At 42.8% G+C, this 25,205-nt stretch overlaps 1 protein-coding gene across 3 annotated transcripts; it reads left to right on the top strand.

Moving 5' to 3' along the window:
- Positions 1-439: 439 nt before the first annotated feature.
- On the top strand, positions 440-23,840 carry ppm1bb (protein phosphatase, Mg2+/Mn2+ dependent, 1Bb). 3 transcript variants are annotated; one of them, XM_084343300.1, is made up of 6 exons: positions 440-843; positions 12,067-12,909; positions 15,597-15,714; positions 16,274-16,385; positions 17,268-17,325; positions 18,706-21,994. In XM_084343300.1, exons 2-6 carry the CDS (start codon positions 12,079-12,081, stop codon positions 19,051-19,053), a joined length of 1,467 nt encoding a protein of 488 aa, XP_084199426.1. In that variant the 5' UTR covers positions 440-843; positions 12,067-12,078; the 3' UTR covers positions 19,054-21,994. The 3 variants fall into 3 exon arrangements, with proteins under 3 accessions (XP_084199426.1, XP_084199427.1, XP_084199428.1); XM_084343301.1 differs by having other exon boundaries at positions 441-843; positions 18,733-21,994; XM_084343302.1 differs by lacking the exon at positions 18,706-21,994 and adding an exon at positions 22,712-23,840 and having other exon boundaries at positions 445-843.
- The last annotated feature ends 1,365 nt before the right edge of the window (positions 23,841-25,205 follow it).

Below are 25,205 nucleotides of genomic sequence, written 5' to 3'. Positions count from 1 at the left end.
TTCATTATACCACCATGGTTATTCCACTGGAACCCATTCAATGTTGTGCTTGGTATAGACGCGCTTGGTATTCACTCCAGGACACTCGTACCTGTGTGGTTACTTCCAAACATATAGAAGATGAGGATAATAAGACATTTCAACTGTGCCACCTTTATTTTATTAATATTTTGAGTCTTGGCCGCCAGGTTGCGGTCAATCGACTCCCCCCCGCAAGGTTAAACGCACATATTTAAAGACTGACTCCGCCTATCCAGGTCCGCTACGGCGTACGCCAAAAAAAGTTACGAGTGTACTCTACAGAGCCCAATGCGTCACAGAACTTCGGTAACGGACCAATGAGAATGTAGTTTTGGACAGGGGCAGAGCTGAATGACAGAAGAAGCAGCCAATTAACCGGCGTTTCGCCTGGACGTTGTGACCAATCAGCGAGCATATGCCAAAAATAACACCTCCTCTTGTTCAGCACCCAAAGTCGAAGGATAGCTCTGGCCTTTCAATTGAAGAAAGTGCTAGATTTGTCAGTGTTGTATAATATAACCAATTCTCAGTGTCCATATGTGTTTTGGAACGATCGGAATTGTCTTAATTTAATGTGAGAGACAGAACTGGCGTCAAACATGCGTAAAAATCAACGCTGTCCAAGCAGGGAACCACCGAGAAAGGATTTATCGCCGCTCTTCTGAGGCCAATCTCGATTATTTTTGTCAAATAAGGAAACATAACATAGCTAGCTAGCGAACGTTAGCTCCGTAGATAGCTAGGTTACCGACATATCTTCACACAAAAGCAGAATCCAGCAGATAATCAACATTGGATCTACATTCGCAGCAGCAGGAAAACGTAAGTAGCATGCTAGTATGTGCGCTAACGTCATTAGCTTGAGTTTGACAAGCTGGGGAAATGCGTTGGCTCCACCGACAGCTAACTGTTAAGTTAACGTTAGCATGCCAGCTAACGTTAGCGCATATCAACACACCACTAGCAAGCTAGGCCTTTCCGTAGAGGGACCAGTGTTAAGTGGAATGGAGTTCAGCATGTGGTCAGTGGATTGGTATTTAACACAGAAACGCATTTCCAAAAACAGCCAGTCGGTCCATGCAACATAAATTGTGCCGTGCAATAACGTCAGCGTACAAACGGACCATTGCCAGAATAAAACCTGATCCATCATCTGAAGTTTCAAACTTGGCTACCGCCAACGACGGCGAGCCAATTCTGAATGAAGCAAATTCAAAGTAACACTGGTGTTAACTGTGAAACGACACGTTGGGCTCCAGTACTTAGTCTGGTCCCAAGCGAGCTAATCTAGTATGGTATAGGCTATACTAGCTGTAACTAGCTAATGACAGCTTAGCGGACTCTGTCATATGGGTGTCAATGGTTAGCTTTGTGATGTTAGCTTGGCACTGTAATGGTATTTCTAACGACACAACATTGCATTTAAACAAGCGCACAGACACAAACCGCCCTTGTCTTATTAATTTCAGTACGTAGCTTCAGTATGTGAGGATATTAGTGACCAGAATTAGCCGTCAACATGTGTCAAAAACAAAAATGCTCGCAGTGCCAGTTGAGTGGATACTGTATGTGCTCGCAGTGACCTCAGAGGGTAATTACAACCACCAGCCCTCGTTGTTACATCTAGTATCTTTGTTTAAGCCCGGGAAATCAAGTCAGCACACATGAAATATAATCTCAGAAGATAACGCTTAATGTTAAGCTGGTGAGGCGTTTATAACCAGTCATGTTTCACTGCGGCAGGCAGCACTGCTCCTCCCAACACTTCCCTGACCCTCTACAGCTCATTATTCACCTCAAAAGTGTCACATTTACTGATAGAAACAGCTCTGTAACACTACTTTTTAGGGATAATGTGCGGTAGGTGTCGTGGAGCTGAAGGACTGTCAAATAACTGAAGCAAACTATAATAACAACATGTTTAAACACAAGCTAAACACTAGATAATCAGCTCTTAATGTTGCAGTTTAAACTGCTTTATTCAATTGTTTTCGGTTGTTAACTGGAGTACGATGACAGCTGCACAAGTCTAAAGTTCATGCTTCATGCCCCAATTGATTGATGTCACAGCAATGTCAGCTGCTATGTGGCGGTATGTTTATTTCTTTATTATATAGTCAATATATTGCTTTCTATAAGAGAGAGAGGAAGGTCTGTAGGCACAGGCAGTGTTGCCTTGACCAGAAACATGTGCTTCACTTTAGATATACAGCTGCACAGGCCATTAGCACATGTGATCGGCCATAACATGATAAATAATGATAATGAATTGATAAAAGTGGTCTTTGAATTTGTGCTCTACGAGCCATTTCTTTCATGTTTTGAGAGCAGTCGGCAGCGAGGCGCTGACTCCTGCTGCTAACTTTTTGAACATTGTGTCCTGTTCTCTTCATTCATTCATTTTAGACTCTCTTGCAATGTGTCTGCTGTGATCGGTTCAGTAAATCACTCAGGAATCAAACCTATCAATCATCTCGAGTATTTTTTTTTTTTTGCCAATATTGTAGTAGGCATTTCTGCATGTTTTCATTCAGTTATGATGGTCAGAATTTCCTGGTTGAAATTTTCCACCTGCCGACCTCCAAGTGTTCAAGGTGCTCGTTGCCAAAAGTTAACAAAACGTTGGCTGACCGTAACAAAGTGACGTCTCTTTGGCAAGTGAACACACAACTGAACCCTCAGCAGTGCGTCCTCCGTGCGAATGTACACAAAATAGAGGAGGATAAACGACACAAGTGATTATATACTTTATTTTACAGTACTTTTACACCAGGAAACGTATATTAATATTACATTCATCAGCCTAATACAAATACTGTCATCTGCAAATACACCCTAACCCCTCCCCATGGGTGCTGCCACTGTTGTGACGTCAGACAACTGCTCCCTCATGAAGTGGGGGTAGATCATTTTGGCTCGAGATTACAAGTAAGAATTCTGACTTTGATTGGCGTTCAATTGTACCATTTTTCTCGCTGGAAGTTGGAAATGTTTGAGTTCTCGGTTGTCCGAAACAGAAATATTCCTAGTTTGACTCATTTCAAACAAGAGTCTCCAGTGACGTGGCAAAGAAAATGTTAAATGTTTGATTTTATGTTAAGGTGAAGTTCCTACAACTCCCATGTGAAGAGGGCAAAGGGTGTGAGCAGGCCATCTTTGCTATCTCTTTTTATTACCCTTACAGTATGCGAGTTTTATATGTTCTCAGGTGATTGCGGCAGTCTAAATTGCCCTCCTATATTGCAGAGATTTGTCATCTAAGCCTCGGCTTATGATAACATTTCATCATCAATTTTGTATTGTGCAGAGTTGAAATGTAGCCCTGCAGCCGCCCTGCTCACCTTCTCCAGTATATCAGATTGCGATAAGGTGCACAGGTGACCAGTATATGACATCACTTGGTGTTGGGCTTGTGCCCAGCGAGCCAGATACGGGAGGGGTTCAATAGCTGATAATCTTATCTGAATCAGCAGTCGCTGTGTAAAGGCTGAGGAGCAGATGAAACGCAGTGTCAGTGGGAGATTGAGACAGTCAACAAGCTTATTTTAGAAAAAAACTATAGGAGCGCACATTGATCTTCTGTAATGGGAAAGACTTCAAACGGGTTATAATCACTTTAGTTTGACTGCACTTTTCTCATCAGCTTACTTAGATCATTCACTCGGACCTGAGCCCTGCATTTATGTTTTTTATGCAGATTTAATTGACAAAAAATCCCTTTAAATATAACATATAGGGCTAATATTTGCTTTTAATGTTGGTGCAATGATATCAAGTGTTCTCCCTCTATACTAGGGTCATGTTTTTATACTCATTTGAAAAAATGTCCATTTGCATTTTCATGAACACTTGAAAATGGGGTCAATTAGTCAGTTGATCTGCAACTACTTTGATGATCAATTAATTACCTCCACCGACGAGGTTTGTCAGCAGGATTACACAAAAACTACTGAATGGATTTCCACGAAACTTGGATGCAGCATGAGTCTCGGCCCAGAATAGAAACCCATTAACTTTTGGTGCGGATCCAGGTAAAGAGATGCATCCGGGCATTTTTCCGCACGGTCTTTAACCTTGCAGGACGGGGCATGTTATGACATTTTTGTTAATTTCTCAGGGAAGAGTTCATAGATGTTGATGATAAAAATCCAGCATATTTAGGTGACTGGTATCTATGAGTGAGTACAATATGATGCGGATCCCAAAAAAGTCCCAGTCCAACGGATTTAGATGTGTTTTCTTAGAGGGTAGACTTTTTTTTCTAGCCGCTATTTTGTAGGCCAAACACTTAATCGAGAAGATAATTGGTCAATCAATCGTGAATGAAATGTATCGCTAGTTGCAGACCTGATACATAGTTACTGTATTTTCTGTCCTTTTTAAACAATTATTGATGTTCGATACCTTGGGGCAGAATTGATTCAACAATTAGGCCATAGAAATGTTTAATATTCATTAAAAGATAAAAATAATATACATTTCTGTACTTTGTTTTAAGCACAACTGCATCTAAATTAATTCACTTCTGACCAAAGCCAGACGAGTGGGAGGAGTATTGATACTGCCAAAAATGAGTATCGAAACTGTTTCAAATATTCAGAATCTATATGAATAGATAATTTAATAATAATTCAATATTTTTTAAAGATTGATAGAGAAGCCAAAATCTTCACTCACTCTTTTTGCCTCTGCTACACACAGAATCACCATCACAACGCTTTTAATACTTTGTGATGATTTACAGGCTCAGCTCTGCGTATTGATAGTATCTCAGTAACCCAGATAGTCTTTGTTTTAGTTTGTAAGTCACTTGTGAAGGAAGGTGATGCTGGTTTTTAAGAAGATCATAGAAAACTGCTGCCAGGAGTGTAGTTGAGTCTTGTTGCTTCTTGAATGGAGAGCACTGAACCTCTGTGAGGAATCAGTCAGTCGGTTGGTTTGTCGAGCGACGGACAACAATTCAGAAAATCGATCCAATCAATCCAATTTTTTAAAAACGAATATCTCTGTTCGGAAGTTTTGTTTCGGACAGTTTTTGTCAGGTAAACAAGACATTTGAAGATGTCAGCTTGGTTAGCACAATTTCATAGACAAAATGAATTGATGAACCACAATAAAAGACAGATTTATTGATAATGAGAGTTTCATCATATTGTAATTAGTGGTTGGAGTGTGGGTTGTCGGTCTCCATGCCTTCGTCTTACATTTGAAAACACAATAAACGTGTCATGTGTTGCCGTTCATGCACGAGCGCTGTTGTAGAGAATCTGCTGCCATCTAACAGTCATGAAGTGAAAAGTTTATTATTGACTATCAAAGGAAAATAATGCATGAGACTTGAGTGATTTCCATTGACTGGTATGAGGCAGGAGTTGTATGTCCGACCTTGGCAGCACTCTGGAACAGCTTAGTGCTCAAAGGGGAGATGAAGAAACGGAGGGTCAATAAAGTGTGTTGAAGTGCTGCATGTTGGATCTGTGCACCTTTTGTTCTGTGTGTAATAAAAGAAATGTTAAAACAGAGGCAAGGCCAGGTCACAGTTTGATTGTAAAAAAGGTTGAAATGATTTCAGCGGTTGAGATTAAAAGCAAGATTTAAATATTTCAGGTGTGTGAATGGATGTTATTGGAACGTGTGGCAGGTTCGGACAAGGTTGTCCCGTTCCAGATGCTTTTCCAAATGTGGCTGTGAAATGTGACCCGGTGTGGTCCTCACTCACTGTCCTTCAATCCACTCTGGGTTGGTTGATTTAATGGTGACGTCTTGTGGTCCTCCTCACCTTGTAAAAATGTGGAAATACCTCATGATCATGTTGTATTTATCAGGTGGTCATCAGTCATCCATCACATGGACTGGACCAATGAGGAAAACCTCAGCAAAGTCTAAATGCGATAATCTATGGATACTTATTAACGTAGCATTGTTCGCCATTTGTCTATTATAGGATGAGGTGAACTCTAGTATCTTGGATCTTGTGAATGGGACATTTATTTGTTGATACTTACTACTCTATTGGTCATTTTAAGGCCCCATCCATGTTGAGCTAGCAAGTTAACAAGAACTACGTGAATCTCTGAGTCAAGACTTTAGAGTTTTAGACTTTTAGGAGGCGCAGGTTCAGCCAGTGGTTCAGACTCATGTCCTACGTCCTTTTTGATGGTTAATGTACTGTGAAAATCTCATAGCGTTGCAACCTGGGTCTGAAATTAACACCTGTCAACTGCCAAATTCGGGTAGATTTGGGATTGTTTTCAGTGGTGTGATGGGGAAACTGGACGGGATTTTTATCATAGAAATGAACCATAAGATTTTGATGTTAATTGAAACTTTGGAAATACCTTGTACAGACATTACGGTGTTATACACAGGTATACAATAGAGAATGAATCTATGAAGCTGCATTAGCCTGCGGACAGTTGGCATAAGTTTAGTAAGTCTACAGATATTGAGATCACAATTTGTCCACATGATGACAGTTTAGTGGTTAAATAAGCAATATTGCACAGCAAAGTGTTCAGACAGAAGAAAGTTTAATTACCTAAGAAACCAAGGGGAGGCTGAGTTTAATTAAGCCGAGACAAATTGTTGTTGCAGTCAAGATTTTTTAAACACTGTGTCTGCCTGACCTAGCTAATGTATTATTAGCAGGAAGCAGCAGGCTGGCCAGGCTGCCTGGCTGTTTGCAAGAAAACACGTTAACTAAATTATCATCTGCAGTTAGTCCTGCTATCATTTTCTCAAGTCTCTGCTTTAATGTCACAGTATATACAGGAAACTTAACATTAAAGGATAAGTTCACCCGAAAATGAAAATGCAGTCATTCTCTACTCACCCTCATGCCGATGGAAAGTCGGGTCTACAAAACATTTCTGGAGCTTCACAGCAAAACAGTCTTACAGCAGTCTCCTAAACACCTGAGGTAGATGGGATATTGTTTTAAGTAAAAGACAAAATAGCTCCATACAGCTCATCATACAGCTTTAAAGAACCGGGGTCACTAAGCTTTGTTGTGGACAAGCAAACATGTGGTAATGTAGCTAACTCTTTATCATGGTTGAAAAAGGATGTCGTCATTAAGCAGTCAGATGCTGCCTGTAAACCGCTGTCCATCACTTTGTTTAAGATGTCAGCTTGGTATTGTTGGCCACTGTGGTGTGCACCATAGCGGCTCTTCATTGGCTCAGTTGTTTTCCCAGCCATGGCAACAGTTGCTCATGAAAGCAACACCAAGCCAATTTTTAATACTCGCCAAAATCTGATAATTGGTTGTTAACTTAACGGTCTGGACCTTCCTAGTCTCACTTAGCCAGAGCTATCTCCGCAGCACTGTGCCAGCACTCAACAAAGGGTTTGGTTGCAATAAAAAAAGAAAGAAAGCTCTGGCTTGTTTGGTTAAAAGAAATACAATCACAATCGTCTTAGGTGCATGTAGGGAGGCGAGCCTTGGCAAAAAATGGCTGATTTCCCGCAAAAGAAAGGATAAAAACTTCTAGCTTGTTTACGTTTGGACCATTTTCCATTTTCAGTGTGTAGTTTGCTAGCTTGTAGGTTGTTGTTGTTGACACTAACACCCAGATAGTGGAAGGGGAGGAGATGCGGTCTGAAAAAGTTGGCCAATGGCAGGCTTATACCAACAATCTACATCTGGAGAGTCGGACTAGGAAGTGCCTTTAAAAAAAAAACAAAAACAAACATTTGTTGCAGATGCTCTAACCATCAAACTGTTATCAAGTCAATAGCATAAATAAATAACATCCCAAACTGTTGTGTCCTCAATTATCACAGCGTTTGGAGAGTCGGGCTTGGAGCTAAAGGGTGTATTGGTGTGTACACAGGGATAGTGCTGGAAGCTGTGTTAACATCGCTTCCAGGATAGCATTAACTGTTTTGTGCGAGTGTGCCTGCTCTCAGAGCAGCACTCAGGCTCTCTGCAGCATTATGTAATCCCCGACCTTCCACTTCCCTCTTCGTAGCCAGTGGTTTTTGGCAGACATGTGCGTCTTAGCATGAGGGGGTGTTGGTTTCGACCTGCGGTTACAGCACGGGTGACAGCAGTTTTGAGGGGGTTAAGTGGTTGAGAGCTCCTGTGATGTCTCAATGGAGATATTTTTCTGGGGTTGCCTCTGCGTGCGTGTGTGTGTGTGAGAGAGAGAGAGTGTGTGTGTTTTTGCCAGATGTCTGTTGTTACCATTGTGAGCCAGAGAAATCTCATAGTATCTGCATGTGTTCTTGCAGTCTGCATGTCTCCTTTCAGGGTCTGGCTGCTGCGACTGTTTTTAATGGATGGATGATGCAACTCCCCTTTCCTCTCTCTACCAGGCAGCTGAGTGTGTGTGAGTGTGTGTCTTTTACAGAGAGTGAGAGAAAGACATAGAGAGGGGGATGTCGCTGAATGAAGCTCAGCCTGGATGTTTGCCCTGCAGGGTGGGTGGTTGCTAGGCAATGGCAGTGTGTTTGTTTTATTTTTAGCGAGAATCACTGCCGGTGAACATAACAGATTTCTCTTTCTCTCACACACACTCATACGTGGACACGCTTTCTTACCATACATGAACACATGGGCTACTTCTGAGCGGCGGTGGCCCGTGGCGAGAGCCCGATCGAGGGAATTCTGTTGATACAGTCATGCAGCAGTAAAGCAATAGAAATGTGAATGGCGTGGCCCACTGCCCCACCCTGGACATGAAATCTAAACCGGCCCGGTGTATTTATAGAGCGTCTTTTTCTCGCACATAGACTGTGACACTGCACACATGCGCAGAGCCGACGCAAACATATTCACACACACACACTCGCACACGTTCCTCTGAAACCAGCTGTAGTCGCTCCTTGCATGTACCAGCCTTTTTTGGGCGCTCATGTGGGAGGTAATGCAGAGCGAGAAATCAATGTGTTAAAAAAAAAAAAGAGAGAGAGAGAGACGCGCTCGAGGCGCTTTTGATTTTTATCGATTTCAAGATCTCATGAGTGCTACACCATCCAAGCAATACATACTGTAAGTAGCTCCATACTGCAGCAGTTGCTGACATTCGGGTCAGAATTGATTGGTGTGATGGGAAAGTATAGTGCAGGTCAGAAATGCCAGAGATATGGCGTAAGGCGGTTGAGCATTTGAAGACCGTGGCCGGTGTGAGGACCACGAGGTGCAGCTAGTGTCTTCAGGTATAGTTGTTAGTAGATTCCAAACATAAATATCTGCCGTAATGACCAAAATGATATGATTTATTAACATTAAAACATCACTTCTTCAAGGAGGTTTAATGGCTGCAGTACCACAAGTGGCCACTGGGTAAAATTGGAAGCAATGGCGGAGTGGTGTTGCCGTGTCCAGGTCATAAAAGAAGAGTCGGTGACAAGCAGATCTGTGCTACGTGAACATACCAACAGAGTGTTGTAGTCAACTGGATGGCCACACTGATTCGATGTATTACTTCATGTAGCTCTTGAATGCAGTGGAAATTATAGCAAAATGGCGGATCAGGAGCTTGTGCCAAAAAACTTTAATACAGTATAGTTTCAATGGTGGAAATGTAGAAATTCAAAGCCTACTTCGAGTCTGGCAAAGATGTCACTTAGGATCGTGATTTCCTATGTATCTTTCTGTTGTCTGAAAGGTTTCCCTCCTCTGTATCCCTCTTTAAATGTTCACCGAGCAGCGTGAATTATAAGGCAATGAAACAGCAATTCCTGGCCACCTCCATTAGCTCTGTTAGCTTGTAGCATGCTATCTCAGACTCCCAGTGTCTGTAATGGACTCAGTTAGCAGTCAGTTTGACTTTAGATAGCACGTCATCTGGCGAGGCACTGGGTTAGCCGAAGCTGTGATAACTGTCCAGAGCAGTAAAATGCCTCCTCATAAGTGTTTTGGCATCTGACCAACACGCCTTCAAACTCAAGGATCTGTTACTCAAACTGGAGTTCCTGCATTGTGGTTTATTGTCTCACCAGTACCCGAACCAACACAGCTCTTTAAATTTGTTTTAACACAGACTGTTTTCCCTGCGAATGCCCACTAACAAAACAAAGACACTGTTTGACTGCATCGTCATTCATCTCCAGCCTTTGATTGTGGTTCACGCTCACTCAGAATGGATGTTTAATGGGAGTTTAGAAGACCAAAACTAACCCTCAAAGGCAGAGTCCATCCCCATTCAGCTCTTGCGAACATTTCAGGCCCTGCTGACTCACGAATGTCACTCTCTATGTTCTGCCAACAAGTTAACTAATGGTATTAGTTACCTTGTGTTGAGAGTGAAAGAGACTCTGTGTGCTCACAGACGCTTTACAGCTGCAGCGTAATCCTCGACTCTGTGCCTCCTTCCTCTGCTATCTTTGTCTCGTTGTCAGGATCTCTGGCTCTCACCATCCATCGAGTAATTAAAAGCACTCTGTAATCACCGTATGAAGCAGCCTACTGAACTACTGACACCAAAGACTGATGATTTACACAGGGATTCATAGTACCGCGGGTATGACTGTAGACAATATAATATTATGTCATCTTTTGTAGACCTGACAAATGTAGTCGGGTTAACTTCAGTCTCATTTGTGACGTTTTACACATTGAACTGAATGACGACCTGTGAGTCATGATGGGCAACAACAATTGTTTATTTCTTTAATTTATGTTGATAATGAAAACATACTAAATCGAATGCATTACTGTAGGTTTGGATTGTCTTGATGCAGATATTGCTACTAATACTGCTTAAAGATACTGATTCTTATAGATACTCTTATTGATAGTACTCTCCATAACTTAAAGACGTGACGTGACAAAATGATTCAACCGTTATTTTTGCAGCAACTGCTACAAATGTCTGGTCAACAAATGCTGACTTCTGCTATCCACTGACGAGGCTGTGGCTGCCTGACTGACGTCCATGGGATTATTTAGGAACAGAAATTAGTAAAGCTTAAAACCAATGCTAACTGTGTCACGAGTTAATATCTGCAGAGCTATTTATGTAGTGATAACGAGTGGTGCCTTTACTTGATTAGGCCGAGTCGCATTTTTAGTTTGGCCCATTAGGTGCACTTACATCTTGTACGAAACAACAGCATAAGTAGGCCTGCATTAAATGGGAGAGTGCATTTATAGGAGGGGTGTAATGCCAGAGAACATCTCTCCCGCTTTGTTTTTCTGCACAGCATGTGTAATGTAAGTAGATGGGAGGAGTGAGGGCACATTTTCAACTAGTTAAAATGGGTCGTCAAATTGATTGGGCGGTGGTTAATTGACCTGGTTGGCCCTCCCGGGTAAAGTCTATGTGTGGGAAACACTTGCAGTCAAATGCGCTGCTCAGCTTCAGATCTATACAATGTTGTATTTGTAAGTATTTCACAAGCTTGCTGGTGTTACCCACTTCCACTGCATTATCATTCAGTTTAGTAAAGTGACTCTACACTTCTGAATATTTTGCCTCGTCAGCCGTGACACAACATCACACAATGTTACCTCAGAGTTACGCAAAGTCAAATGTACTTGGCAGCCTCTTCACCATTATTTGAAAATGTCCGCTACAGTATGTTATAATGCATTAACATTAAACAATTATAACTGATAGCAGCTCAGTCTGTCCAGGATCTTATCAATATTTGGTACTGAGCTGGTCCAGTACCGATTTAGTACCAATCGTCGCTACCCATCCCTAAACAACAGCATGATGACAATGTTTACTTACTTCCTTCCTTCGCTGAGTTATTACTTCGAGCCTGAGTGAGATTTCTGAGTTTAAAAATTTGAAAATTACATCTAGGCTCATTCACTCCAAAAAAACACACACACACACACAAACTACAGTCTGACAAATACATGATTTTTTGTGGCTGATGCTGATACACGAACCTGCATTAGGCTGATATTGTCAGATTATTGTTCCAGCTCTGATTCTTACTCTGTAAACAGTTTATTTATGGAACGGTAGTGCATTAGGATAAAAGGGGCTGTCTTAGTGATGAATTGATTATCTTTTTGTCCTTGCTGCTGATGGAGTAATGATTCAATTTCTGTTTCTTTCTTCTCCTCCATTGATTAATCTGCAGCTGTAGGCAGCAATGGGTGCATTCCTGGACAAGCCGAAGACGGAGAAGCATAGCGCCCACGGTGAGGGTAATGGACTGCGCTATGGCCTTAGCTCCATGCAGGGCTGGCGGGTGGAGATGGAGGATGCCCACACAGCTGTGGTGGGCCTCCCCCATGGACTCGCCGACTGGTCCTTCTTTGCTGTCTACGATGGCCACGCAGGCTCCCGGGTGGCCAACTACTGCTCCGGCCACTTGCTGGAACACATCTTGTCGGGAGGGGCCGACTTCAGTTCAGGACCCGGCTCCGTGGAGGGCGTGAAAGATGGCATCCGCTCGGGCTTCCTGAACATTGACGAGTACATGCGCAGCTTCTCTGACCTGCGGCAGGGCCTGGACCGCAGTGGATCAACAGCCGTGTGCGTGTTGCTCAGCCCGACCCACCTCTACTTCATTAACTGCGGCGACTCTCGGGCCGTGCTGAGTCGAGACACCAAGGTGGGCTTCTCCACCCAGGACCACAAGCCCTGCAACCCCCGTGAAAAGGAGCGCATCCAGAACGCTGGCGGTTCGGTCATGATCCAGAGGGTAAATGGCTCCCTGGCTGTGTCCCGGGCCCTGGGGGACTACGACTACAAATGTGTGGATGGTAAGGGCCCCACGGAGCAGCTGGTGAGCCCCGAGCCCGAGGTGTGTGTGTTGGAGCGGGCGACCGAAGGAGACGAGTTTGTGGTGCTGGCGTGCGACGGAATCTGGGACGTCATGTCCAACGAGGAGCTGTGTGAGTTTGTCCGCTCACGACTCCTGGTGTGTGACGACCTGGAGAAGGTCTGTAACTCAGTGGTGGACACCTGTCTGCATAAGGTAAGCTTTACATATCACACATGATGTACATTAGAAGTTAAAGTGTCCACAGAGTTACCTGCTTTTCAGTTTGTCTTTAATTTTACTGCTATTAGTACTTTAATTTAGAGCAGAGCAATTCATTACAATATTATGTTTTTATCATTATCGAGACTTACGGGAATATTACCATATCGTGCAGCCCTACGTTAATTTAAAAGCAAAAAATGACTTTAAAATTAAATTATTGTCGAAATCCATTGTGGTGTGTGGGACAGATTACCGTGAAAGGGATCATACTGTCTGTAAATGACAGATACTGATTTGAATGTGCCCAGAGAATGTCTCAATGCCAAGTCGGACAGTGTCTGGAAAGCTGCAGCAGTGACAGGAGTCATATTTTACTTATCACGTGATGAGAGTCAGGAGAATTGACCGATACTGGATTTTTGTTTATACAGATATCGTGGAGTAAGAAGTTCAATTATCAATATATATGCCAATATTCTTATAAACACAGTATGTACACATAAACACACATTTCTGCACGTGATCCCTTAAAATGTGGTAATGACACCAACCTACTTTATTGTCCAAAATGACATCCATGCTCAGAAAACATAAACTTCCCTGGAGATTTAATACCCAAAGTATCGCTTTCTGAATTCTGTTCTGTAAAAAAAAAGAAAAGAAAAAGGTTTTGATATCTGTGATTGGCCAATATCAGCTGATAGTATCGGTCGCTCTACTACACACACACACACCTTCGAGCACAAAACAAGCGTGAGGCTGCCAAGATGAGCCCCGCGGGACTCAGAGACCAGACACACAGAAAGCTCCAAGTAAACGCTCTACAGATATTGAGTGGCGTCAGTGAATATCTTTTCCTGTAAAAAGTCTGGTGTAATCAGTTACACCGCTGTTGTCACGAGTTTATTAACTGGTGGGAAAATTTCCTCCACGTGGCATCCCTAGGCTAGTACTCCAAGAACCGGCGAGCGTACAGCAGCCTAGTTATTTTTACTTACTGGATGGGTTATCTCAAATAACAGCCACACACTGTCATAAATCTCCTCTGCCGCTGCTGTCTTTTCTGATGTATGCGACACTGTACACTCGCAGAAAGTTACTCTGACCACATTGACTTTTACAAGGTAATGACAAGGTGACTACCCACTGCTTTAAAGCCAGAGCCCTATCTTGTCTCTCACTGTGTGTCCTATGAATGCTAGTTGATATCCTGCCCAGTGTCCAGCCAGAGGTTGTGTTTTAGAGGTGAAACGATGAGTCAATCAGCAGAAAAGTAGTCTGCAAATATTTTGATTATCTGCCTTTTCTAAGCAGAAGTGCTAAATTTTTGCAGATTTGACTTTTTCTGTTAGGATTTGCTGCTTTTCTTTCTTATTTGATAATAAATTCAAGACTGTCCAGAAACTTCAAAAAGACGAGAGAGTGTTCGACAGCTGACAGCTTGTTACAGTCGGGCTGTTTTTCCAACATTTTTCAGTATTGGAGAGAAGCTGTTAGTTTGTCTGTTGTTGTGTCCAAATTGTAACTCAACCTTCTTTTATATTCTGAGCAACAGGACAAGAAAACGTTGTTTACAAGTGTTTACTGTAACAGTGCCCTGTAAACACAAAATGTCATGTTCACACTCAGGGCCACTCACCAAAACTCTTTTTTTTTTCTATCCTTGAGTTCGTACACAAAAGTTGAATATATGTCCTTCCTCGTAAGACGTCTTTAAAGCCCATTTTTATTGTGTTTTGTTTATTATATTTTTAACCTTTTCAATCCTGTGTTGTTTACGTCCATGTTGTTTGTCCACCGGAGAGTTGTGACAAGTTCTTAGTTCCTCTATACTTTCTGCAATCCTCTGCACTGGAAAGTTTTGAGTATACAAAGCAGCATGCTTAAGTTGACCCTTCAATGCTTGTAATGTGCGTGTGTTTTTTTTTTTTTTTTGGCAGCTTTTGTAAAGCAGTGTTAAAAACACTGACTGCTGGCCAGTTGCCTTAGATCGTTTCTGCCTGGGCTGAAGTTGGCCCGCCATACGGCTCTATTTGGCTCGAAGGATGTTTCTAGTGTAATGAAATTTAAAAATAAGAAATAATATTTGTTATTTTAATGTGAGGTAAAGTTCTGAACCTCCCAGGAAAAAAGTTTGTGCGCCTCTGCTTTAGATTTAACAAGAATGAGGAACATTATGACTACACGCACTTGAAAAATATCAAAGATATTAATGCATTTCCTTTTTTGGAAACATTTGTTTCTTCACTTTAAATTAGGCCTTTAAAAATAGTGTGCGCGTGTGTGTCAACTCGCAGTCGGAGAGAGGAGAGAGTGACAAAGCACAGCTGGTGCCGGTATAACGATACGGCCTGTCGCTATAACTTCTGGGAGAGAGTCAGAGAGGGAGGAAGGAAGTCGGCCAGCGTGACATAATGTAACATGAATAAAACTTAAAACTTTACATCGACTGTGAACATTTTTGAGTTGCGTCAGACAGATTTTCCTCAGCAACGGTGGTTGTTAAACAATGAAGACAACAACTCCCATGATCCCGCGCTACTTTGTCTTTTGTTATGACATCGGTGTTGATTGAAAGACCTCTAACAGCAGAAATTACAGACCTCACCTCGTGTATTGCATAGATTTAATTTCTCTCTCTCTGTTTGTTCTGTCTGTGCCTGTCCTCGTTCCTGCAGGGGAGTAGGGACAACATGAGCGTGGTGTTGGTGTGTTTCCCCGGATCTCCCAAGATCTCAGAGGAGGCCGTGAAGAAAGAGGAGGAGTTGGATAAATATCTGGAGACGCGTGTTGAGGGTCAGCACACGCACAGCACTTGTGCACATACAAACATAACAAACACGGCTACAATAATCTAAGATTAGACTCAGTGATGTTTAAGAAATGCTTTAGTTGTGACAGTCGACCATTGTTGGTTTCAGAGTGTCTCGAGGAACAAAATATCACTGGCCGATTGTGCTGCTAGACACTTAGATTACTATAAAGATCGAACTGTTCAGTGGGAGATAAATGCCGACACTGTTCTTTGAGCCCAGCCGTCTTTCTGTTGCCTCTTTCTAAAATGTTTTTTAAAAAGGTTAAGGGAAACAAGCGCCCCCATACTGTGCTCAGTTTCTGTGGACATAACCAGGACAAAATAAACATTCTTTAGGTAGTACAAATATTTGAAATCAGTCTAGCTGCACACAGTGGTGCTGCAAATAGTAAGCAGATCAGATTTTTCCACTACTATGGATTTCTCAGAGAAAGGTGGCGGTTTAACTCTTAAGTCTCGGTGTTTAATATACCATAACTTGACCTCAGTGTACAACATGACCTCTCACAAACCCGTCGTCCTCTTTGCGTTTGTTTGTAGAGCTGCTGGGAAACTGTGGGGAGGCTGGAGTCCCTGATCTCGTGTCTGTCCTGAGGAGCATTGCCACAGAGAACATCCCCAACCTTCCACCTGGAGGAGGCCTGGCCAGCAAGTAAATACACAGCCTGGAACAACATTGAACTGCATGTTTACACACATAGAAAACATGTTAAAATATGATTGGACTTCACAATTCACCTACATTAGTTTCATGGTCCATAAAACATTTCTGAAGCTGCACAAATAAACAGTGTTGCAGCATTCTCCTAAACAACCGAAGTGGACTGGGGACTTGTTTTAAAACCTAAATAAACAACATAATATGGCTCCAGACCGCTTGTCCGACGTAATCAAAGTCTCTGTGAAGAGATCAAGATCATTAATTGATTTGAAAAGGTTATTTACACCCTCGACTTGCAGTTGAGATTGTACCCACTTCAGACAGTGTGTGTGTGCTTTTTTTGCTTTAAAAAGGGTAAATAACGTCTTTTCAAGTCAATGTACGAACTCGAGGCTTCCACAGACGTGAATTACACCGGATGAAGCCATTTTATGTTTGTTTTCAGTTGTCTTTTTATGTTTTAAAACAAGTCCCCATCTACTTCAGTTGTTTAAGGGAATGCTTTAGCACTGTTTTGCTGTGCACTAGAAATCTTCAGCTGATTTTCCATCAACATGTGAGTGAGCAGAAATGACTGAATTTTCATTTTTGGGTGAACTTTGCCGTAAATAAGATTACACAGTAAAAGGCATCACACCTCATAGAAAAGCGCAGATAACGCTCCTCGAAACACCTAAATGTTCACATTCATCGGGGGACGCTGCAGCCTCTTTATGCATAAACAGCGGATACTCAAGTATTGACTCAGTTGCTTACCTAGCTCCATTAAAATGATAATCAATACACATTTGCGAGGATTGTACAGACTGTATTAAGTAGGGAGTTGTTCTCTTCTCTAAGCAGCGAGCCGTGTGCTGTCTTGTGTGTTTACAGACGGAGCGTGATCGAGGCGGTGTACAACAAGCTGAACCCTCACAGAGAAGAGGAAGGGGTGAGTCAATCGCTCTCTAAACCCCTCACCTGTCCAACCTTACACCCCCACCCCCCTCACCCTCCCCAAACATGACCTCGTAAACACACACCAGCCCAGACAAGGGCACTCTTTTGTGTAGGTGTGCATGTATGTGTGAGAATGAGAGTGAAAGAGGGCTGAGGACAGGATGGCAAGCTCAGTGAAACGCTTATTGACTGCATCTCATATTGTGCGGTCAGTTTCATTTTGTACGTCTCATTGAAACAGGATATACAGTAAGACCCCGATAACCCTCTTTATGGACGTCCAGCAAAACCTACAGACGACTCAACCGACCTTAATTAACTCTTTGATAGCACAGAAGCATCTTAGTTCCAGCTGAAATCTGTTCAGTAAACTATCTGTAATATTTTCCTTACAATACAATGTACAAAAAAAAGCATTTTTCAAGATCCCCCCCCAAACATGTTTTCTGCCATGTATAAAAAAATACTGCTTTGGACTCGCAAAACAACATTTCGTCCTTCTCCTGCATTAAAAAGAAATCTGAATGTATGGTATGAACTCCAGTGTCAAACTCTGCACATATATAATTCTGCACGGTGAAGGCCAAACATCCAAGAAAAGTGAAAATAAGAAAAACATGCTTTAAAAGTTGCAACATATTGATCACAATGCTGGTAAACAGTGTATAGCTGAGCAAGTAAGTTAAAGTAACTTTCATGGTAGACTCCACACCGACTCCTTTCATGGTCATTGTATGTTTTTTAGTGAAACACAAGTAACTAACAAAAAAGTCATATCACTGTGATTGTGAGACTGACGCTGAGCTTTTCAGATGTGTAACAAAGTATATAGATTTGTTTGAGAATAACCTGATTAACCTGAGAGTAAATACAGTTATAGATAATATAAATCTACTCCGAAGCAATCAACATACAGCAACTCAAGCCTCAGTTTATATAAGATTCAAATGAAGTGTAGGAAGAGATTTCAGTCGCTGTTAAAGCCACAGGAACTTCACTTCAAGTGTTATTCTAACGAGGAGATGAGCCTGGAAGGGTGGATGTGATGGTGGAGGTGTGTATATGAGGGGCACATGAGTGTATTTGTCATATTAATATCAGCTGAGTCTTGACTTGCAGGCTCTTTTCTCTGGGCTGTGTGGGTGCTGACCAAACCCCCACCCCCACCCACTCTGTTACACCACACAGCGAATATCACAAAGGGTTGTTGGTCACAGGGTCAGAGGTAGTGTTTGCATGGGCCTGTTGGACTGGTGCACGGATGTCTCTGACATCGCCACGCTAGAGTGTGGTAGATATTTGTGTGACAATGATGTGAGTACCGTGTAGATGTATGTGTATGTGTGTGTTTGACCATGGAGCGTGCCTGCAGAGTCTGACCCCTGGCGTGTCACCTCAGGCCTGTGCGGGGGGAGAGGAGGAGAGTGAGGAGGGAGGTGGCAGCACGGCGGCTCATCTGCTGGAGGCTCTGCGGCAGTTCCGCCTGCACCACCGGGGGCAGTACCGCACGGTGCTGGAGGAGTCCCTGGCCGCGTATCACCTGCGGGGGGAGAGCGCTGCCGAGGGAGCAGGGGAGGGCAGGAGGACCTACGATGACGATGACGACGGCCAGGAGCAGCCCGCCTCCCCTCCCTCTCCCCCCTCGCCCCCGCCCTCACCCGCCACCGCAGAGCCGGAGGCCTGCCAAGACGCCCCTGAGTGCGATACCTCCTCTGACTGAGCAACCCCGCCCGCATTAACCAACCAACCCATTCATACGCCCCCAGAGCGCTAGTCAGATGTGCTATGACCTCTCCTCCTCTTTCCTTCATCACAGAACTCGAATGGACACATCGGCCACTCCCTATCAGTAGTCTCCCATTGCTATTCATGAATATTTTAATAACGCAATGGAAGTAAAAATGGCCCCTCTGTCTATTAAAGTTCTGTCTCCCAACCACATATATACCTTCCACCTGATAAGGACTCTTTCTTTCTTGTGTGTGTTTGTCCTCTGACCACCTTGGCTTGGATCCCCAAACTTGCCAGCCACTTTTACAACTCGCAGACTGATGTTTACACTAGAGAAATAATCAATAACACGTTACTATAACATGCAAAAGTGGCTGGTGAAGCAGAAATGAACCTTGCACTCCATGGCCTATAAATACCAGTATTGGCTTCTGGCTGATTTCCCACTTGAACCCCTCCTCCCTCCCCTCTCCAGCCTCACCCCCCCAGCTTCACCCCACTCCTGCTTACAGTGGACGAACTCACCAACAAAAGGAGAGGAGACCTCTCTGAACTGCAGCTGTGTTCAACACACCGTCTCCAGGCCATCTACAGACTCAGAACACACTCTTTTGTGTATATGTTTTGTGTGTATGTGTGTCTGCATGAGTGTGAGCGAGCAAGCGACCAACCATCACTACTAAAAGTTGTGTTTTTGTGGTGGCGGGCGAGTGTCAGCCCGTTGATCGGCATGTTCGGGGATGCTAGGATGTTCGAAGCATTCGGGGTACAGAAACACGGGGCAGTTTAACGCAAAGGGACACTTGTGTGTAGGTGGGTTGGTGGGTGCGTACTTGTAGTCTGAGCTTCATTTAATTAAAATCGGTGCATATCACCACACGTGTTAGCACAAAGGGGTTAAGACTTCATCCTGGTTGGGATGTAAATGTGTCAGTAAACATGACCAAAGCAGCCATAACATTAACATTTGTTTAAATGGAAATAACAGTAATAGACTATAACCACGCTAGCACTAGTACACGTCAGAAAACAAAGTATAGGATGGATGAAAAATGGAGAGAAACCTTAAAAAAAAAAATGGCAGCACCAGACAAAAGGTCATAAACAGCCTTAGACTAACAGTACGTTGCTCTGCAGTGCAACACAAGGTGTGACGTGGCTCAACGTTTGTCTGTCAGCTCAAATCACAGTTGACACAAAGAGACAAGTCCTGGGTGGTGCCATAGAAAAGTTTAGGGAGGTGGCTGTGCACTGCACTGTAATGGAGGTGTGGAGATGAACCAGACGTACATTTGCCAAAATAACCAGTTAGTCTTCATCCTTGATGTCTTTGTCTTGTGAGACCAAAAGATGCTGTTTGAGATAAAGCCTGAATCTCACCTTTGTGTTGCCTAGCGAGGTTTGTTTTTGAGTGGGGAAAAAGCTCATTGCTGTCTCTTGTGGCCGTTGTGGGAACAACATCATTTTTCAACTGTTGTTCTCATCAACCATCAAGAACCAGTGAGTGTTTTCTACCACAGTGAGGTTAGGCGTCACAAATGTGAGATTTATAGTTTTATTATAAATGTTTTCAAACAGTATTTGTTTGATTTTATGAGAGAAAAGGAAGTGGATGGTTTGGTGCAGCTTCTATAAAATCATCCAGTAGGAAGTCCTGAATGGGATATTTCTTTTCTTAGGACTGGCGAAGGAATGACTTGTCCTACCCCAACCAACCAATCATCACCCCTCATGCCAAAAACTAACCAATCCAAACAATAAAGGCAAGGAGTACTAGCCAGTTAGAGGCAGAGTAGGGCGGGTCACTCCTTCGCTATCCTAGGTAAAGGCGCTCGTCTGTCCAAACATGGCTACTGTTCGTATGTTAATGTGCTAATGTTTACATGGTAAAATGCCATCATGCGTATTAGCAGCTACTAGATTTAATGCTCTTAAGTCATGTTAGCATAACGCGAGGTGTTTTCAGCTGAATTCTAATGCCATCATCGGTAACACGCTACCATTAGCGTTCATCTCAAAGCACCACAGAGTTTTAGTGCAGCTTTTCTCAGGAAGTACATGTGAGACGGATGACAGTTGAGCTAAGTGAAGCTGAAACATTCTGGTTTCTGGCCTGTTTCCATGCTAACAATCATCATGTTAGCTTGCTAATATGGTGACATTATGTTAACATGCCAACAATTAGCATGCTAACTACTATGTAACATTTTAGTTTTTAGCTTGCTCGCATGCTAACAGTCAATATCAAGTGTTTGTCATGCTAGCTTGCTAATATGGTAATGTTTATTATGTTAACATGCTACAATTAGCATGTAAACAACTATTGACGTTCAGTGGAGAGGGTTTATCACTTTAGCTTGCCGATATGGTAGCATTTATAATGTTAACATGCTCACATGCTGTGTTATATGGAGAATTGTGTCCACAAATGTTTCTTCCAAATATTCATCCATCCTGTAGTTGCCAAGATATTGATTTCGGAGGTGTTCAGTTGGGTTTTAACCTGTGGCAGGATGTGTTTCTGCTTGACAACAGCTCACTTCGAGTTTATTTCATAGCTTGGAGGTTATGACCGTTAAGAAAAACCCAGTCTGAAACTCTTATTGTGAACATCTGATTCAAACAGACTGAACCGACAGTGTTTTTTTTTCTTCTCCTTCTTCTTTGAAAGCAGGTGCAGGGAGGTTATTGTAAGTCTACAGTATATAATGCCCAGTACCCAGTGACTCTGGTAATGCATGCACTGCACTTATCATGTCAATATAAGGCACTTAACTATCAGAGGGGAGGTTATGCTAAACACTGTGTGTATGTATGTGCGTTTGTGTATGTGTGAGTTGTATTTGTATGTGATTACGTTGGGCCGAATCAGTCCCACACGGTCAAAAATGACAAATGAACAAATAAAAATGATTTGAGGTATAATGCTACGATTTGTGTCAAGTGTATCTCTCACTGTCTTTGTCTTTTTTTTGTCCTGTACCGAAACAGAAAGAGTTACATATTCTCTATTCAAAATATGTCATGAAAAATCCCTGACGTAGCCCCGAGGTATCCATTCCCTGTGTTTAATGTGTTGCTGTGTTTCTGTGCAGGCTGTGAAGTTTTTGGGGAACAGCTCGAGCAGAAAATAAATCCTCGCCTCTCTTTTAACTTTTAGTTCTTAGCCGCTGGCTCGTAATTTCATCTCAGCTGCTCAAAGATATTTTTAATCTGTCGTCTCCTTTAAAACAATAGCGGCTCTCGAGTTTGAAAGCTCAAAATAAACGCCTGCCGCCGCTGCGTTGCACGAGCTTTGGCGGCGGCAGCGACGAGCGGAGAGAGGGGAGCTGCGTAGACTGTAGGGACTCCGTTCTCTCCGTTTCTCCCCCCCCACCCCCTGTTTTTCAGTCTGACAGTTGGCCTCGTGATTCTCCGCAAGGTGAGTCATCAGAGGTCTGGGTTCTGGTTGTGTTAAGGCTGGGCAGGGGAATCTCACTTGTCTCTCCATTCAGTTTTGAGTAGATTATAGACGGCAGTGAGGTTCAAAATGTGAAAGATTTGACATTATTAAAGGCATCAGGAAGCAGCATCTTAACTTCTGTGTGAGACGACAAAAAAAGCTAACACACCTCTCTCCATCTCTTTTTCCTTTTTTACTCACCCAGAGTGCCGGTGAGCTGGAAGACCCCTGGTAGCCGTGGCAACGATCTCCCCCTCCCCTCCCCCTCCCCGTCTCCTCCTGGTGATCGGTGCGGTCCGCCCCAGAGGAGGAGTTGTCTCTCCATTGCGCCATGTCTTTCTCCACTAAAAAAAAAAAAGAGGACATGTGGTGTGTGTTGGAGTGCGTGAGTGTGCGTATGTTGGTTGTGCATGTGTGTGTGTGTGTGTGCGTGCGTGCGTGCGTGTTTGCAGCAGCGGGACAAAGACGAAGACGACAACTACACACACACACGCGTACTGCTTTAAAAACCTGGAGGGAAAAAAAAAAACGAAAATCACTTTTCAGAAATGTCAAGATTTTATGAACTGAAGCATTGTGATGGTAGAGATGATTTTTACCATTGAGGTGTTTGTTTTTTTTCTTTCTTTTCTTTTCTTGAATGTTGACATTGAACACCTGACTTCACAATGACATGAGGACCTATTGTGTGTGTGTGTGTGTGTGTGTGTGCGTGCGTGTGCGTGCGTGTGTGAGAGAGTTTGTGTGTGTGTGTGTGTGTGTGTGTGAGAGTGTTTATCAAGGAGGGCCAAGAGAAGACAGACGGTGGATAAAGACTTTGTATGTAATTCTTCTTCTCCTGGACTTTTTTTTTTTTTTTTGTGCTCCTGGGTCTGATAATTGCCTAACACACCTTTGCTTCTCCCCTCTTAAAAGACACACACACACACACACACACTCTCTCTAACACACACACACACACACACATACACGACACACCAAAATCCATAAAAACACCCCCCTCTTCCACCCAACACTTCCACCTGTGCACGTATGTGATGTGCCACCTTCGCAGGGCACTGCATGAGGACTTTGGTTCGACATGTACAGCTACGTGGTTTTCTAGTCGACCCGGATTGGTTGAGACTGACTGAACCCGAAGGACCTCTGTACGCTGATTGGCTCCTGCCGTGTGAGAAGTGGAAAAGGATTTTGATTTTTTTTTTCTCCTTTTTTTTTTTTTTTTTTTTTTTGTTCGTTGATACTATTAGGATGATGACGATGATAATCATGATGGGGAAATGGGAGGTTTATTTGTTCACTGAAGAGCCGAGTGCAAGTTGGGACTCATGGAGGCGGGGTGGTGGGTTCGGTCTAGGGGGTGGGGGTGGGGGGGCGGGATTGTTGTATCACTGGTTGGACTTCCTGTAGGAGGAGGAGGAGGGTTAGGGCAGGAGGGCGGTGGGCCAAACAGGTTCCCCCACCTCCCTCCCCACCATCATGGTTGGAAGTACTCATGACGGCGGACTGTCCTGACAGTGGAAAGATTTTTTTTTTATTTTTTTTTTTTAATGTTGTCCATGAGGTTACTAGCTGCTCGCTATGTAGAGTGAGTGAACTCCCTGTTTTAACCCTGTTCCTGGTTCTCAGACTGCATTGGTAATGTTTGTATTGCTGTTGTTTGATTGCACTCACATTTGATTACAGAAAGCGTCTATATATGAAATAAAATACCTGCCAAGGATCCGGTGGTGGCTGCGTATTTTAATCGGAGCGGTCGTGTCGTTTGTGCTTGTTTGTGTACTGTCTGTTCGGCCTCGTGCGCGATCAGCTGATGTTTAGACGATGTGTTCTCGAAATTTGAGGTACTTCTACTTTACTGGTCTTCTCTTCTCACGCCACTTTCTACTTCTGCTCCACAACTCAGAGGGAAATGTACTTTTTACTCCACTATAGTTATTTGACAGCTTTAGTTACTTTTTATTTACACTTGCACACAGAACACATGAAGATCTTATGAAATACGTTGCTTTATTATAAACTAAAGCAACATTATGTTTAAAAAATTGGCATTTTGTGCGATTTGGCGCCCCCCACAGTCACTGTCGTGAACACAAAGTCCAGGTCTGTAACAGTTATTAAGATGTAATGTAGAAACAAAACTCATTACATCATCACAATGTTATGTGTTGAAAATTTGTATCTCGAAGTAAACGTGTATCTAACGCTGTGATCCAACAAAGTGCAGAAACCATCAACATGATTTGAAGCTGTTATTTTAAGGTAAAAAACAGTATGTAGTTGCTTTAAGCTACTTTTAAAACTACTTTGTTAACTGTCAAAGGTTTTTGTCTCATGTAAAAACGTGAGGATTTGCTACTTTTCCTTTTTAACAATCTCAACTTATTTTTTACTAATTTTGAATTTTGGACAAAACTGTCACTAAGTAACTGTGATGGGCATTTCTAATCAATCTATCAAACCCAGAAAATAATCAGCAGAGTAATCTATACTGGAAATAATCATCATCCTGTCTCAACCTATAAATCAAATATGCACGTGCAATAATAATTCAAGGATATAACGTGTATTATTTTGACACTTGGGGGTACTTTTTCTGCATAGACTAATTTTACTTTTAATACTTAAAATACATTTTGATAACATAATCCAATACTTTTACTTGTTATGGAGTATTTTTAAAGTGTGCTGTTGGTGGT

The sequence above is a fragment of the Pagrus pagrus genome, assembly GCF_965226575.1.
Source record: "Pagrus pagrus genome assembly, chromosome: 21".
Lineage (NCBI taxonomy): Eukaryota > Metazoa > Chordata > Actinopteri > Spariformes > Sparidae > Pagrus > Pagrus pagrus.
This window is presented reverse-complemented; position numbering and strand designations above follow the sequence as displayed.